Source organism: Crocodylus siamensis, chromosome 2 (genome assembly GCF_052110815.1).
Source record: "Crocodylus siamensis isolate JL-2025a chromosome 2, ASM5211081v1, whole genome shotgun sequence".
NCBI lineage: Eukaryota > Metazoa > Chordata > Crocodylia > Crocodylidae > Crocodylus > Crocodylus siamensis.
Window position 1 is genome coordinate 62,781,675 of NC_143396.1, and position 18,424 is coordinate 62,800,098.

Here is an 18,424-nt window from a genome sequence, read left to right on the forward strand (position 1 = left end):
TCCTCTAACTGATGCTTACATTGCTTCCTGCATTCCACATCCTGATTTAATATCTGCATCTAAGTTGTGATCGCCTTCTGGAATAAAACATCTCAGTTGCATCAGTTTCAACCAGCAAATTCTCCTGGACTGCACCACCCATGTGTGCATCACCCAATTCCCGAGTATTGTCTGAATCAATATTCCTATCATCATCTTGGCACAGTTCAGGGACTGACATCAGAGTCTGCTCTTCTTCCAGTTATACAGCAATAAAATTTTCTGAGATTTTAATATTCTATGCAGCCCTACCTAATTTTATTAACTTATTTCTTCAGTGCTGGCTTTTAAAGCTCTTGACAAACTAAATGATATCTTAATGCTAGGAAACTTCAGTTCTGGTTTTATACAAACCATGATTTAGAAAGCTTTTCCCAGTCCAAATAAATGGTTTATTCTACCTCAGATGCTGCTTACTTAGTAGTAAACAGACCACAGGTATACATCAACTGAAATTATTTCATTACTTAAAATACGAGACAGGATGAAAGGCAAGTTTCATGCTAGTACCACTGGAATGACGTTGGCAAGCAATTTAAGTAATTGCAGCAATGCACTTCATTTTCACTGGAAAGATTCTGGAATTCTACAGAGTGGCTTTAGAGAGCAGATCTAGTCTTGCTACTTTTGTGTAGGTAACAGAATTATTTCAATAGAAATAACGTGACAACGTATTCCATATATGCTGCAAATCAGAGGGGGAAGGGAAATCTAACTAACCTTATTTTAAGTGACCTCGCTGGTACATCAAAGATTGTTTGTCCCTACTGCACAGCCAAGGCATTTTAATTAAAAAGGAGCAACAAAAAAGCTGTTTTGGAAAATGTAAAAACTGTTTCGATAGTCAGTAATATATAAGCATAATGTCAGGGATAATTATTGTTGGGTTGTTTTTGTTTTTTTCTTAATAGGTGAAAAGCAAGCTTAAAGTTCAAATTGCTCAGCTATAATCAACTAACAGGAACAGAACAATGTGGGATTTTTAATGTACACCAAGGGATGAAGACGGCAATGCATAATAGAAACTACAGATTTTCAGTTTACTGTGTGTATTGTAGAGCATTATATTTCTTAAGAAACACAGATTTAATTTTATAATAGATTACAGAAGTGCAATCTGAAGTTCAGATTCTTTTAAATACAGCCTCTGGTTTCTACCCTATTTGCTACAGACAAGTTGCACTACATTTTTCCAACTGTTTGTTCTTATTTATATATATGTGACCATCTTCCAATACATAGCAAATTAAAATTAATAAGTAAAAGTAATATTAAAACAAGTTAAAGAAACAAAACCAGAGAAGTACAGATTAATTCCTGCTACAGTTGCAAGATATACCTACAAAAACCAAATATCACAGATGGGACAGGATCCTTGATAACATATTGTATGTGGTCAGTTTCATTACTTCCTCTACAGTGTCAGTTTTCCCCTTTCTTGCTGGAAAAGGTTAAAAACAGGAAAACGAGATTATAAAATGACAGGAATTGGCCAGGGAATATAGACCACAAGGTGGAACAATAACCTAAAACTTGGGGAGGGTGGTGGTGTCAGGATTCTGTTTTTACTGATGAGATTTCAGTTTGATGCAGCCTTTTGGCAATAAAACATCTACATTCATCAATCTTTTAAAAACAGATGAAGTCACTCTAGTTTCAGACATGTGTGTCAGCCACCTTGTTAATGTCCAACCAATAATCTGGAACAAACTTTTATCCTGCATTAGTTTGTTGTAGCAACACCACTACTATTGTTTAAGTAATGTCATCTGGACTCCAGGCAAGTAAAAACTGGATTTTAGAATTTTGAAGTCCAGAGTTCTTTCACTTCAGATGGGTTACCTGGATTTTAAGCAGATGATATGCGCAAAGATTGAATCTTAAACCTAAAGACAGAAATCATCAGGACAAACTCTGATGAGTTTAGGATATTATTAGAGTAAATGATTAATGCTGACAGATAATGCCTCTACATAAGCATATTAAAAAGTAAATGTAGAGCTGAGATAGTTTAGGGGTAGATATTTCTGACCAAAAAAAAAAAAAAGCAACAGTATTATATAATCACTAGATTTGACTGAAGAAAGATCTAGTAAGAGTGGTCTTATCACCTTCTTCCAGTGGAGCTGGGTAGATTTGTCGATTCCATATTCTGCTTTTTGTGCTAAACATTTGACAGGGAATTGCTATTAAGTTAAAAAGGCACTAACAGATCTCAAACATTTGGGGAAAAAACTAACAGAAGCTTAGAAACCTATGCAAAGGAAAGGATTAGGAAGTGCAACACAGATTTTTACTGAAGCTGAACTCTATGTGCATTTTTAAAGGCTATTGTATATTCTAGAACAGCTATTCAGTGAATATAGGTTTCCCCTAACTGAACCCAAACTCCGTAGTAGTCAGTTTTCCATACTTTGAAACAAAATTGTTAAGACAGTCTCAGATTTGTTCTGCAGTTCAGGAGGAACTAGAAGATTAGCACCTCCTGGCATCAGGCAGTTGAAAGTACGGAGATGTTATTGTTAAGATACAAATGAACAAAATTTTGGAAGAGGTGTGTTAAAATAATGTCTATACTTATCCTGCTTTGTTGCCAGAAATTCAGTTTGCAAAACAGCATCTGGCATTGCCAAGCTGCTAGAGCCAGTCTATACCCAGAATCTGCGGTGGGCCCACATAGCTCCAAATAACACCTGCGCTGCCGGAGCATGTAGTGCATCCTAGGAAGGTACCAGGTGCTACATGGACAATAACAGCAGACCAAAGACATAGGAGCAACTACATGCATTGTAGCTGGCTGGCAGCTGAAACTTAACTCCACCTGGAGGAGATGGAATAATTGTGCAGGCAAAAAGGAGGACTTGGCTGCTGCTGCAGAGGAGCTTTAGGTATAAAGACTATGTTAGACTATGCCTAACGGTATTATAGAAAGGGGAGGGAGAGAGGGAGTAACATACATTGTTTATTCAAAGAATAGAGGCTGGACAGCCTGTCTGACAGCAGAAAGAAAAGGACTTCTATCTGGTAAGTCATGCATTAAACCTCTCAGCGGTTCTACCTTACCTAGGGGAAAAAAATGGTTGAGATTGGGCCAGGTTGAGGTACTTTGCTAAAACAGGTCTATATATGCCTTAGTAGCATATACACTATAGTAAACCACATAGCTCAATTTAGCTGGCTACATGCTAGCCCCGGGACTGCATGAACTGGGGTTTAATTTTGTATGAAGCACAAGAAGCTTCAACTTTGAATTAATCCATCAGCTAAGAGGTGCTGTCATCTTTATCTACATTATGAAAAGGGCAAACCACAAATGAAGTTTACTTTGCAAGTCGCAGTTAAGTCTGAACTAACATCATGTATCTAGCCTCAGTCAAGAGACCCTGGGACATTAGATTTTTCTGTAACCCTGTGAAAGATACTAAGAAAATGTAGGGAATTCTAAGATTAGACTTGGGAAATGTGGTCCATTTATTCTTCTGTCCCCAGCCTCCACAAGAGATGCATGACTTAGGTAAATGTTGACCAATACAATATTATTCTGTATTACACATGGAGACTGTTTCCCATTCCAATGTCAGCAGCCAGCAGAGAACTGTGGGGTAAATGTACACTTACGAAACACTTAGACTGAACTTCTAAGGATCAGTGAAGACTACAGATGTACCGATATATTGGTCCCCAAAATGCAACCCCAGCCCAGCCCCCCCCCAGCCAGGAAGAGGCTGGTGCAGTCCCTGGCCCCAAGCCTGCAGCAGACAGCCTGCCCTCACCCCACACACAAATCTAGGAGGCACATGCTTCCCCTGGGGATGCTAGCAGCATTGGGAGCCTCCTCCTTCCCTCCCCCCCAAACAAGCCACAGTGGCTCTGTCCCATTCAACCCTGGGTGGGTAGTTACTGCCCCCACCCCTGCCCTACTCTTTCCCTCACTCTGTGGGGCCTCAATCTGCCCCACCCCCACCCCATACCCTTTCCCTCCCACAGACTTATCAGCTGGACACTGGTCTCTAAGCTGCTGGGCTGCGTATTGGCTGTCAAATCGGTATCAGCCGATATGGCTGGTTTTAGCCATTAGTATCAGCTAAAAAATCTTTAATGGTGCACTCCCAGTGAAGACTTAACTTAAACTTCTCTGACTGTATTCAGTTAAGCAACTATCAAATCATTCTTGGCTCTCACAGACAACAAAACAAGGAGAAACAGGCTAAGTCTAGGAATTTTCTTTCCTTTACACGTGCAGGGATTTTCTTGTCCTGAACACAGTATCCTCCAGGACATACCAAATCTCTTCAAACACTTATTTAAAAATCCAAGTTAGGCATATTTATGATTCAACAAGAGTAACTAGAAAAAAGTTAGTATTAATACAAGACAGGTGTGGGATAGAGAGGTATCCCAATAATTTAAGAGGCCAATTAGGGGCCATGCTGTTTTTGACTTGCTGCTTAGAAACAGGGAAGAATTGGTGGGGAATGTAGAGGTGGAGGGTAACTCAGGGAGCAGCAACTACAAAATGAACGAGTTCAGGGGAAGGCAGGCAGGCAGAAAAGTAAGGACCCTGGACTATAGAAATGCAGATAGACTCGCTCAGGGAAACGATGGACAGGATCCCCTAGGAGGCTGTTCTCAGTGGTGGCAAACAGAACAGGGAGCAATGATCTCAAATCGCAGCAAGGAAAGTTTAGGTTAGATATTAGGGGGAAAAAACATGTCTCACATGGAAGATAGTAAAGCACTGGAACAGGTTACCCCAAAACCCCAAATCATTTACTAAAAAAAAAGTCAGCCTTTTTTGAAGACACATCTTTGAAGCTAAGTCTCCAAAGACAAAGCACTGGCTTTTAGCATACGACATGCCAAGAGCAATTATCATTGCAAGTTGCTACAACCATCTCTCTTCCGTCAAAAAGAGAACAAGCAGGACTAACAGGGACCCAGTTACATACTCTATATTTGTTTTTAATCTTCTGTTAACATTACCCCAACGTACTCTAGCTTTTTATAATATAAAACAAACATTTTCAAGTACATGAAGTCACTGAGATGACATAACCCCTTAATATCGTAAATAGGCTGATAAACACATCCATTAACTATGCTGGGTATATAAAGAGGAATTATGGCATTAAACAGCTGCAGAATGATTAACTGGAAACACTGTCTTAATGATGCTTAGAATCATCCATTTTAACAGGATCATTACAAATAGAAAAAGTTAAGCAGCAATGAGCTAGGGAGACTCCAATTATACAGATGCAAGATACTAATCCTAGGCAAGTTCAGAAAAGAAAAAAAATTATGTTTAAAAAAAGAAACACTTAAATTCATAGGCTCCTTTGGGTCAAACAGACTTCTTATAACATATGTACACACACAATAAATCAGAAGTTTCAACCAAGAACACAAACAGCAAATTCAAAGAGACTACTTTTTAAAAAATTTACCTCAGATTGTACATGCTGTATCACAACAGTTAATGCTTCAAACTTCCGGTTACTGCAGGCCAGGAGTTTCTTCAGTTGCAGGATAATTCCACTTTGGTTCTCACATTTTGCTTTGTATTGTGCCAACTCATGTGTTTTTATTTCATATGAATGTGCATCTGGAGAGGTTTGGGTTTGTATGCATGAACTTTTAGGTGTCCTCTGCTTGCCCTTGTCAACTGGAATTGAAATATATATGCATACAATTAATATTTATTCAGTGCTGAATATCAAGAAAGAAAGAAAGAAAGAAAGGAATAGAAAAAAAATTAAGAATATTTTCTTACGTCATTCTAATTGGGTTCAAACATTTATTTTAATAGTATTAGTCTTGTGGGTTAGAAATTGTTCTTGGTGTACTAGTACAATTTCCACAGACAATTAAATTTGTGCGCTTAAATTCATTATTCTGAGTTTACATTTTTTCATTACGCAGCATTTAAGAAAGCTGCTCATACCACTGTTTGAATCCGATCTTGAGAGAACCTGAATGTTCCTTTGACACCAAGTTTCTTGCAACACGAATGTGCCCATCCATTCTTTTTAGGTTTGGAAAAGGGTTTTACACTTACTAAATGTTAATGAAGCTAGCAAATTGTAATTTATATTTAATCCATTGCTTTCTTTATTTTCCACTATGAGAGTTCCACAATTATAAGTCTGTATTTGGGCTTTATCAGCCAAATATTGAAGCATGTTTCTCAGCACCACTAGCTTTAGTCACAAATTAAACACTTACTAAACCTATCAAAAATGTAAATACACTGCAAGTACTGCCCTCCCCCACCCATTATGCATTGTTGAATGACTACCTAGTTTATTTTTACATTCTTCGGTTATGCTGCAACCTCAAACGCATAGAAGCGCTTCTCAGACATGCAACGTCAGAAAACAGAATCAATTTACTTATTAATACTCAATTCTTAAAACTCCAAGTATGCTAGCTTTCTTTATACCGCAGCTAAAGAAAACAATGGTGCAAATAAGGCCAGACTCCTTTTGATCACAGGGTGTGAGCAAATCCTGTAGCAACCAAAACCTGACGCAAGATATAAAAATAACAAGGTAGTTTAATGAGAGATCAAGGTGAAGATTTCAGCATCTGACTTAACAAGATTCCTTCACAATAAAAGTTGAATAACAACATAAAGTTAAGTACTTTTTGAAACCATAATAGCAATGCTTAGTAGAAGGAAAATAGGATTACTTCCAAAAAGACCAAAATTAGTAAATCAAAAATCAGCATGTTGTTAATTCTTTCAAAAGCCTTTCAATTAAGTGAGGGGAGACACTGGGATGCATCTGGTACAATCTTTTCCTATACCAACACTCTTCTTCTTTCAGTAATAACCAAGAACTAGAAGGTTGCCAATATCAGTACTTCAGCCACTGCATTAATCAAATTTCAGTGGCTTAGCAGTTTCTCAAATGTCTGAGAATAGAATCCTAATGCAGGAAAAATAGCTCATTTGTCTGGTGAGATCCAACTCATTCTGCCGTATACATCTTCCAAACATGCAGCCCACCCTAAAAGGGCTTTTGGCCCCTATTTCAGCTTTCCCTTCAGGAAATGTTAATGTGTTTTCATGCACACTGTTTTGATGCTTTTCTTGGTTACTTCACTGCACATGAAAACATGCAAGAATGCTGACCATTAGAGGAATATTTACACAGTAAAAAAAAAGCACAGTCTCTGATTTGGGTGGAAACAGTAGCCAAGGCAAAAGAAAGGCTGCTGCTGAACTTGAGCTGCTAATTTTAAGTTAAAAGCGTCAATTTGTGTTACTGAGTTAAAATTACTCTATGAACAAGTTAATGTCATGTTTTTCTTCTTTTAAAGTGAAAACAGTCACTTTGGAGTTAACACTAGAATTCAACTGAGCAGTGCACACTTCCAAGAAATTGTTTCAGGTTCTCAGCAAACTCAAGCAGCCTACATATTGTTCAGATCACATCAGAAGCTTCTTTACAGGCATAATAAAACAATGTACATTAAAAAAATTAAAATAGACAAGAACAATTTGAAAAAAAGTCTTTTCCCAGCTATGGTGAGCCACATCTGGAGATAAAAATCACAAGCCCTGTTTGTGCCTGTTTATGACCTTCATTCCTCACCTCACATTTAAACAAAAGTATTAAAACAAAGAGCCAAATAAGTAAAAGCCACACTTATCATAGCTCCTGTTGAGGAAAGTCTACAGTAATAACATCAAAAAGTTGAAAAGGGCTTAAAGTACCAAAATATGGATCAAAATCTTCCCATCAAGCCTATCTTGATGTTTGTGCTGCTCTTAGATGAGCAAAAAAACCCAGATCTTTTCCCTTTAATGATAGGAAAAGGGTTTCTTGGACGTGTACCTTATGCAACACATCCTTATAAAATACCCCCCAGTCCATTTATAATTCCATGTATCTACTACCATTGAATATAATTTCTAAAGAATACACACAGCAGACTATTCTAAGTGCGACAGGCCACGTAATCAGATTACTTCCCCAAACTATATGTTGCAAGATGAGCTTTGTGCCATACACAAAAAATTATACTTTTTTTTTATTAAACTATACCACTCTGGTGACTGCATCTTGATAGAAGCTCTGAACACCTGTATCTTGAACAAAAGTATAATTTCATGAGCTTGCAGCTGACCCTCAGTCAAGAACTTTGCCCTGGACTCAGATCTGCCTTATGTGTCTTTAGTACAACAACGCCAGCTGAAGGCTGAACACAAGTCTGAATCCCAGATCTTTCCTTTGTAAAGAAGTTTCAAGTGAGGACTCGAAGCTTGACCAATCTGATGCATCCTATAGGAGAAAAGGGGGAACACCACCACCCAATACTACCAGTTATTATTATGAGCTATTTTTCTATAAGGGTGCATTCCAACTACTAGCTACATTTAAATATATAGAAAGGTCACTGAGAGGAGCATTAGAATTAGCTACATTTGTGTGCAGATCCAGAGGGGGTGCAAATAGCCAGGTACTTTAAGTCCCTGAAGCAAGTAAGAACTTTTCCCTCTGCCCTGCAACATCCTCACCCCTCTGTGCTCAGCAGTACTTCCCCAGCTGTCAGATTGCCCCTTTTCCTGCCTTCTACTGTCCCTGGCTGACACAGGTGTTGAGGTTGCTCCAAAGCTGCTTCATCCTACACTAACCAGGTTGCACAGAAAGCCAGGCTCAGTCAGGAACAGAGAAAGTGGCAGACAGGTTTCCCCTCCCTGCCCTGTCCATAGCTACCTCCTCCTTCCCCAGGTGTTCACCACCAGCTTGACAGCAGAAGCAGTGAAAAGGAACATATCTGCCACTATTATTGTTCACCTGCACAGCCATTCCCTGAAACCCTGGATGAATACGAGTAGCAATGGCCAGGACAACAGCCCTGGCAGGCAGGTCTCCCCTTCCTCCACCGAGAGCCACTAAGTAGAGAGGGGAGTGAAAGTACTGCTAAGCACACAGAAAAAGGGAAAGGGAGCCAAGAGTAGGCAGTAAGATACTTACCTGGTTTCAGAGACTTAAAAAAACCCCAAAAAACAAGTTCCCTGCTCCTACTGCCATAGCATGATCTACCCACCCCACTGGGAGCAGGAGGTATAGCCTTCCCTACAGTACAGGTCTCCTTTTCAAAAATCCTAGATCTGCCTATACTTACGTTCCTTGTCAAGTTTTACTAAACGGCATCTGAATAGCTTGGACTATGCTGCTGTAATGAAACACCACCTTAGCTTCTATGCTACTGTTCTGTGCTCAGTTACTGGCTATCAACTGAAATTCTGCCCAGTAGGTAGCTACCCTTAACTGCCCAAGGTTTAACCAACTAAGAACTCCTACCATCCTAGCTTGGAAGTGTAGAGCTAGACTAGAACCTCTCCGAGTTGCCCATGTGACCTCATTAGTACATAGTAATGACATTAAAAATTGCTTTTGTTAAGCAAAGATGGCAAAGTTGTAACCTCTAAAAACATACTCCAGGCAGGCTAAAACTAAATTGAAGAAACAAACAGTCTAACCTTCCCTTTCCAAATTTTGGGTAGCTGTAAGTTATAACAGTCTTACCCCAAGTTGCCTGCTGTTCATATTCCTCAACCAAACCATTAACTTCAAGAGCTTTCTGAAGGCTTCTAACTTTAGTGTCCAAACATTTTTCAACATCCTCAAGTCCTCGTTCAGTATTCCCTTGGTTAGCAAATTCAAGGATGTTTAAAGTCTTCTGACTCCTCTCCATTTTCTGGAAAAAATGATCTACACTTGTCGAGTTAGTGTCATTGATTGAAGAAGTGAGCACCAAGTCAGCCTGGGCACTTAACCGAAATTCTATTTCTTTCCTCTCTCTCTGGATCTCCTCAAGCATAGTTTTTATTTCCAACTGACTGGATTTAATCCTTGCTTTCAGATCCTCTTCCATCTGTGGCTGGCTCTTCTGTGCAACTGTATTGGTTTTAATTTCCTTTTGAGGTATTTCCATGCCTTTTAAAATTCTTTTTGGCTAGTTTTCACTGCTTCTTGGTTAACTTGAATTTCTGCTAACATAGGTGCTAGACTTTCCATCTCCACTTAAGAAACAACCACAGACCTCTTCTTGTTGGTATTAATCCTCAGTGGCAACAGCCATCACTGCCTCCAAGCAGCCAGGAACATTTTCACTTGAATGGGAAAGGTAGTCCCCAGTATAGTACCCTACTTAAGTTTACAGTCAGTACACTTGAATGTAGATACTAAATAAAAGATGAGCACGTACAGAGCCTTTGTAAATGGCTCAAACCCAGAATTCAGCTGTAGTATTAGTCAGTGTAACAAGCTGCCCAATTTTGCCACACCCAAACCTATTAAGTCCTTTGCCAACATCCCACATAAAATAGCATGTCACCTGAAGTTATTCCCATGTGTCAGTCAAAAGAATGTACAGCCATTGGTGTTGGCAGGAATTTTGCTTTTTTGCAATACAAGATGCAGTCCACTGATCCTGAATAACCCTCCCTCCAACAAAAGGGCTTAAAATGAACATTATACTGCCTACAAGGCTTTGATGTCATTTCCCCACCCCCAACTTACCTAATGACCCCAATCCCATGGTAAATTAACTGGCTCTGCAGGCACTTTTTCTAGTGATGCAGATAGTAATGAATAAATCCCTGAGTGCACTTGCTATACACACCATAGTTATAACCAGAACTGCCTTCAAGACCACTGAGGCCCTCTCTATACCTTACAGGTATCATGCAATTAACTGGTGAATTTCACAATTACCCTGAGACCAGCTACTCATGCAAAGCAGGTATCACGCAACAAAAAGCTCCAAACAGTTATAGAAGTTAGACCGCAGAAATTCATACTAACTTTATAGCTTGTTGCTATCAAGTTTAATTTGCATGCGTAGCAGGGTCTCCTCTGTAGCACCCTTCATCTAAGAAGGCTGTCAACCGTAGGAGCACACTATGTCCAGCATGAAACCCCCACACCCTTTGGATAGAGGCAGCTGCAATCCCCAAGGCTTGGGGATACGTGAAACCCCTGGCTCACATGGAGCTCTCAGTCCCAGCTGCACATGGGACCCAGAGCCCCACAGCTAGCTAGGCTCCGAGTCCTGGCTGCGTGGGTCCCTGAGGCTGAGAGCCTCCCAGCTTTGGGTGCCTGCCTCTTGCTGATGTAGGGGGAGCCCAGCATCAGGCTCTCCCTATACTAGCTATAGGGCACAACTGGATCTAATGTATGATCCTACAATTGCACAGTCCATACGCATGTAGCATGGCAGGAGGCACAATTGTGTGGATTGCTCATTAGATCCAATTGCGCCTTTACCTGCATGGGGAGAGGAAGCTTTAGTAAACATGAAATGGAAAAAATCATTACAGCTGAGGTAGAACAGCAGACCAAGTCAGGAAACCTTAGATAAGTTAGACCTGGCTAGAGATTTTCCTTCAAACAGGCCTATCAACCCAGCATCTCTGCATATTAACTTGGCTTTTACAAAGATTTTTTTTCATGCTACAGACATATTTGCAAACAGATTTATGATAGACTATGAGCCATGCAATTACTGCATATAACTTTGATTAATCACCAGATGTTATCTTTGAAAACTAGTAAAATAATAGTTCAGAGTAATAAATTGATTTACATACAACTCTCCTTTTGAAGGCTATTAAATATTGACACTTCAATTAACATACTAAATAGTTGGAGTGATAATTCAGGGTAGCCCAAAACTTGCAGCTGAGGACAGAGGAGTAACAGGGCGCAAGAGGCATTATACCACCATTTCTGCCCTCAGGATTCCAGGGTACTTCAGGGCCAAAGACAGCTTTGAAGTTGCTTAGATCAGTGTTTCTCAACCTGTGGGTCACAAGAATATACGAACGGGTTGCAAAGCAGCTTTAAAAATGGATTAACATAATTTAAAGATGGATTCTCCTTTAAGAGAGAAAAATGTGGGAAACTGTGGCTTCTCCTTTGCAGGCTGGCAAAGTTCCAGCCTGCAAGGGGCTGTTTGCGGCCCTCAGGGCCCCACACACCCACCCCTGTCCCACACGCACCGAGAGGCTGGGCGGCAACAAGTCAAGAGTGAGGGGCACTGGGTCAGGACTGGCCAGCAATGCTCACAAACGGATTCTGGTACTGGTACTACAACAACAACAACAGGTTGAAAACCACTCGTTTAGATAGCACGGGATAGGTAGCAGCCCATCTTGGACTGTCTCTTCATGGACAACGCTACTAAGAATGCCTGTAGCATTCTGCAGCCAGATGCTGCTCTTCCACCAGGGCTTTGGATGACATATCCTGAGCAGTATCTTCATTGTAAGACTTTTCCTGCAGATAGATTGATATCTACTGTAGTCCTTATAATGCTGCCACACATTAATACTATGGGCCATTTGAAGGGAAAGATTTTTGTCTTCGGCTTTAATAAAAAAAAAATTCTGTATCAAAGGTTAGGCATTATTTTTCCAGCACAAAGCCAGCCATAATTACATGGGAATCCACATTTCATCGGTAGCATACCCACACATTTTAAGTTTCAAGACACTGAGACAGCCTGAAAATGCAGTTCTGTCTTGGAGCTCGTCTATGCCAAAAAAAGCCTCTGCCAGTATAGCTACGTTGGCAGAGCCTCCTAGTGGAGACACTATGCTGAAGTATTACTTTTTCTGCTAGCTTCACTATGCCACATTTCTCCAAAGGATGTGGCAAAAAACCATGTCATAGCTACATCCAAATCAGGAATTTCCTGGCTTAGTTCTGGTGGCTCAGGGCTGTAGTTTTTATAGTCCTTCCTTGAGGCTATAAAACTCTTCCAGATTCACATGTACAGACCCAACAGATACCTCTTCACTAAAGGCCAGCACACAAAGCTATGGCAGTTACCTGGAATTTAAACACAAAAGGACACCTATTATATAGAAGCATCTTAATATTTCTGAAACCAAGTATATACCACCATCAAATCAGAAGACTCACAGCCAAAAATAATACAACTCAGCAAGCCAGTAATCCAAAAGAGATGCTCCACCCCATCCAAACCTTCACTGCACTCTTAACCCTTCCTCAAAATGTTGATGAACCAATGCTCCAAAAGTCAACCTGGAGCCAAGGACCTTGGAAAAACAAAGAGGTTGTCAGCACCACCCTCCGTTTTTATATTGATCGGTTGCTAGATAAGATCTATTGATATAGCATCACTCTGGTAGGATAAAGCGATTTTATTGGGTTGTTGAGTTTAAAAAAAAAAAGTTAGTTGCGTCGTTGGATGACACTTAGGCATACTTCCACTACTCTTATTGCCCGAAGCCCTTCTTCCCAGATTTACCCAAAACAGTTAGAATAATAGATAAGTATGGTTGAAAGAAACCTCCAGAGGTTAAATTTAGTCTAAACTTCTGACTGAGGCAGGTTCAATCCTCCCCAAACCATCCTATACACATCCATAATCTAAATTCTTTGTAAACTGTGGATCATTAAAACTATGTTCAATTCATTTCCATTTTGTTGTAGTGTCATCTGAAATACTCTTAGTGCTAGTATTTTGAATTTAAAGCCCTTCTGCACAAACTCCACATAAGAAATGCACACAAGAAAAACAGTTTTCAGCTCTATACCAGTCCCTGGATTGTTTGTTCATGATCTCATTATTAAGTCACTTACAAAATCTGATGTTATAAGATCATTCAGCTTCTACTGCAATTAAGAGAAAAAGCACGCTCCAGGTTCCAGCCCAGAAACATCTCAAAGTTTGCCTACTTAAAGATATTTTCTTTTTTTTGACACAACTATTTAAGGCTAAAAAAGTACCTTCACTTCTGCTAATTTGTTAGAAATAAATATCAAAGATGTGCACAAAGAGAATTTAACCATGCAAGCGTATCACCAAGGTTATCATCACAATCATTATGAGACTGAATTTTGGTCTGGCAAAATTTTGAAGTTACCAAAAATAAACCTACTAAGGAACTGAAAAAGGAATAGTCCCTCGTGTGGAATTAAAATATTACTCCTTTTACTGTAAGCTTCAAAGTAAAGCCAACACAGACATTTTGGATTAAACATATAAAAATATTTAATTTAATACACAGCATCTCTGTTTCCTCCCCTGTAAAATGAAAATAATATTAGTGGCCTTGCTAGTAAGATACTTTAAGACAGGGGTCAGCAACATTTTCGGGCAGAACACCAAAAACACCTGCAACCTTAACTTGTAAGATGTTGGCGTGGCAGGAGCAGACAGTGGGGAAGCCACAAGGGGCCTGATCCTTGCTGCGGCAGCACAGCCCTGGCCTGTTCCCTACCATCTGCCCCAAGATGTGCGTGCCAAGCAAAATGCCTGTCTGTGCCATGCTCTGGCACCCATGCTGGGGGTTATCTACCCCTGGTTTAGGAACTACTACCAATTAGCAGAACAGACTTGAGGAGGACAAAACAGCATCTGAACAAAATCACCACTGAAAAATTAAGAGAGAAAAATATATGCAGATGAACTATGCCTTTTAGTATCTCATGCTTTTGTCCTCATCTCTCTCTAGGGAGTTTTAGGACCAGTATTATAGGTGAAAGCAGTAGTCAAAAGACACCAACTGCCCAGGAGTAGAAACTGGCAGCCATTTGAGGGGGTGAGGGGAAGAGAAAATTAATATTAGGAGCCCAGGAAGGGTCTAATCTAACTTTAACTTAGCTTATGGATATCTACCAGTTTATGGTGTGGGTGTGTCCTAAAATTTCTAAATGCGTTTGGAAAATAGTACAAACCAGAGGTCTACTTTTTTATTATTAGTCTGAAGAGTAATTATGCTGCAAACTTTTGCTCCATATTTTTTATCTGCTTCTTCTATAAGTAACTCGTAGCAGAAGACAGTGCTGCATGACTAGTTTGACAGGTTTGATGGCAGCATCTTTTTTCACACCTACTTTCAAAAGTTGCATCTGAATCCATCTCCAAATATAGCAGAATAGCATACAAACAAAGTTAACGCTATCAGCCCTATAAAATAGGTGAGGAGTCTCTCTCATTTAAAGTGCATCTAACAATGTACACATTTATGAGCACTAAAGCAGTAGGTCCCACAGTCATTTTTCTCTCGTAACTCTGAAATGACAAGTTGCACGACAAGATACAGCATTTGGAGAGAGAGGTTCAAAATATTTCTCCTCATCTATCTTGATAAACAGCTCTAAAAAGAGCCGATTTGAAGATGCCTACACAATGGAGGATCTATGTGAAAAGCAGCTACAGAAAGAACCTGGGCATTTACTTCCAAAGAGTACAATAAAATCCCAGACATTATTGAAAGATACTATCCTGGCTCCTTGACTGCCTCAAATTAATTTTAAAAACACATTTGCAGTTTTAACACAGCATACCTTGGACATTAACAATACTGAGAATGGTGTAGATAAAAGTTATTTTAAGGTAACAACTGAAACAAGCTGTTGAAGAATGGCATCTCTGGAGGGGTTGGGAATCTAGATGTTTGGAAGGGAGAACAGTTAAGCTAGGTTTTCCCTGTGCCAGGGCATGAAAGATTTATTTCAGAAACTATTTCCCTAAAAACAGGCAACCAAAAACCTGGCATTCAACAAGCAGCCATATAAATCTGCACAGAACTATGTTTGAAAGGAAAAATGATCCTGTGACAAGATGACACTAACTGTGTTCAGCTTCAGGTTCAGAAGAAGTAGACCGAGTTCCTGACTGGCAGCTTTCCTGTTTGGCCAAGTCATTTAATATCTGGCTCATAATACTGCTACTACAAATTGAACTAATATTTACTTCCACTTTATGATTGTAGGACAAAGGCTCCTACAGTATCCATGTACACCGTTTACCACAGGTATATTTACAAAAACAAATACCTTATCGGCAGAAGCTTTGTTGCTGCTTTCCTTGGTCCTGTCTTTGATCCAGCAACCATAGGAGCAATGGGGAAATCTGTAAGAAATCCACTATCCACCACATTCTGCAGCTTGCCCCATACCCCAGGAGATGAAGGTCATGACCATTAAGCACCTTTTGAAGCAGGACTCCAGTTTCCTCTGAACCTCCAGCCCCTACCTACTACTCATGCTGTTGCCTCTGCCTTCCTAGAGGTCAGATTCTGCCTGGTGATTCTCAGCTTATCTATACACTGTCAAAACCATTCCTAAGTGGTCTGAAGCACATTGTAAAGAAAACAAGCTTTTCAAAAGTCAAGAGTATATAAACCTCACAAGAGCTGACTACTATGAGTAGTATTATGATTAGCTAACTAGGTGCAACTTACATGCTGAACCAAATAATTTAACAAGATAGGAATTTCTGCTGCACAAAATGTTTAAGCCTCTCAGCAGCAGTATGTGCCTTTTAGCATTGCCCCAGAAATTTGACAGAGCTCTGCCATGTGTCTTCAGTCTCATTCGCTCTGAAACTTGAAGTGCAGTCTTTAGAAAGACCTGGAGTTTGGAGCAATTATCTTTAGAAGTATTATCAATTTAAATGTGTTCTCTACCCTTTGTTGTGATCAGTGAATCATCATAAGCTTAAAAAAAAAAATTACCCTTTGTGTCTCACTACAGAAGATACGTTTTCCTTTAATTCACATATTGACAATACCATAAAGGAAGGATGAAAATGGGATTTGAATTGCGTTTAATGTACTTCAAATATCTCTAAGCCCATTTAATGTTTTAATAGTATGTTTGACACAAGCCTTGCAACACACTGCACATTTGGGAATGCTTCAAACAATCTATAACACTTGTTGGGTTGGTGTTAAAGTCTTTGAAGCGCTTTAAAATCCTTCACTGTCTCTGTTCCAGTGCCGATTACCAGGTAGTATTAGACAAAATTAATTCCATTAATATCTGCATGACAACTACATTTATGGTGTATTATACAACTACATACTGTTCCACTATCAACATGGCATATATTCTTGTGCTCTTCTCACATTGCTGAAAGTTCCTTAGGGCAGCAAGATATTCAGGCCAGTAGGATATCAATAACTGTATGAGTTGCATTCTCTGGGTACTGGCTGGCTTGTTGACAGTATTAAAACTATTAAAAGCAAAGCCAGGGTGCAGTGTTTCCCATTTCCCATATATTTACCTGTCCAGTCACTAGCAGAGATGCTTGCATGCATCTGTTTGGTAATTGAAGTCCAACACACTATTCCATCACATTAGTTACTAGATAAAGTCTAAATCTTTCCCCACTTGGGGCATTTTGAAGGCACTTACCAGGACTGTAACAAATATTCTGTATTACCTGAATATCTTATCTAGCATGATGTGCAAATAGGGCTGTGCGAAGTTTTGGTCGGCGATTTGATTTGGTGGAGATTTGGCCTGATTCAGCAGTGGAATCTCCAAATACAAACAGAATCAGGAGCCCCTTTAATTTCTCTGGATCGAGTCAGAACCCTCTGACTAAATGCAGAGATTCGGACAGACACAGCTTTAAATGTTTTTTTTCCTACATACCTCAAGGTACCAGGTAGCTCATGAATGCTGAGATGCTGGGACAGATGGAGCATCCCACGGGAAGGGGGGGGGGGGGGAGAGTGTCCCCAGCACACTCAGCAGCAGACCCAGAAGTGGACCAGAAGGACTTCCGGTTCACTTCTGGATCTGCCAGGGAGTACATGGGGGACCCCTCCCTCCCCCTGCCCCCCTCCCAGCTCAGTGACTGGTGCCTCCTGGCTGAGAGGGCACCCAGGGTCCCCCCAGGGCTGATTGCCAAGCTGGGGGAGTTGTGTGTGTATGTGTGTGTGGGGGGGGGTGCCCCGCGTGCTTGGCAGCTGACCCAGAAGTGGACCAGAAGTGCTTCCGGTTCACTTGCAGGTCCGCTGCCAACCTCCCCCCTCCCCCCCCCCCCCCACACACTCTGCAAGCTGCTCCATCCGCCCCATCATCTCAGTGTTCATGAGCCATGCCTGGTACCTTGAGGTATGTAGAAAAACCAGTTAAAGCTGTGTCTATGGTCAAACAGCCGATTCTCCGAATCAGCACTGAATCTTCAGATTTGGATTCAGCCGAATTGAATCAGGACAGTGATCTGAATCAACAAATCGAATCACTGTCCCGAATTCAGGCCGAATCCAAATCCAAATTGAACACTGCCCGTTTCATACACCCCTATTTACGAGCTCTTTTTCTTCCATTATGCTCACAGAAAATAATATTATTTCTCTGTTAATAATTAATCATAAAAAAAAAATCTCAATACTGCATGATTATTTGCAGTTCAACTAGTAAATGCTCTTCTGCATCCTATTCAAGCTAAAAACCCAAATGCAATAGTTTTTACAGGTTTCATTATACTTATTTGGCATTTCTACAAACAAGTAACTCTCGCATTAAAGATGGTTAAACTAAAGCTGAGTGGTAAATCACTTTGCAATAGTGGAGTGACAGAGTAGGAATAAACTAGG

General features: G+C 40.2%; 1 protein-coding gene across 3 annotated transcripts in view; it reads right to left on the reverse strand.

Annotated features, from left to right (window-relative positions):
• Positions 1-18,424, reverse strand: part of MTUS1 (microtubule associated scaffold protein 1) — a 162,352-nt gene that overhangs the window by 34,864 nt on the left and 109,064 nt on the right. For all 3 annotated transcript variants that reach the window (XM_090036017.1, XM_090036019.1, XM_090036020.1), the window contains one exon: positions 5,487-5,704. In XM_090036017.1, the coding sequence (XP_089892143.1) occupies positions 5,487-5,704 (218 nt within the window). The remainder of the gene's footprint in view (positions 1-5,486; positions 5,705-18,424) is intronic.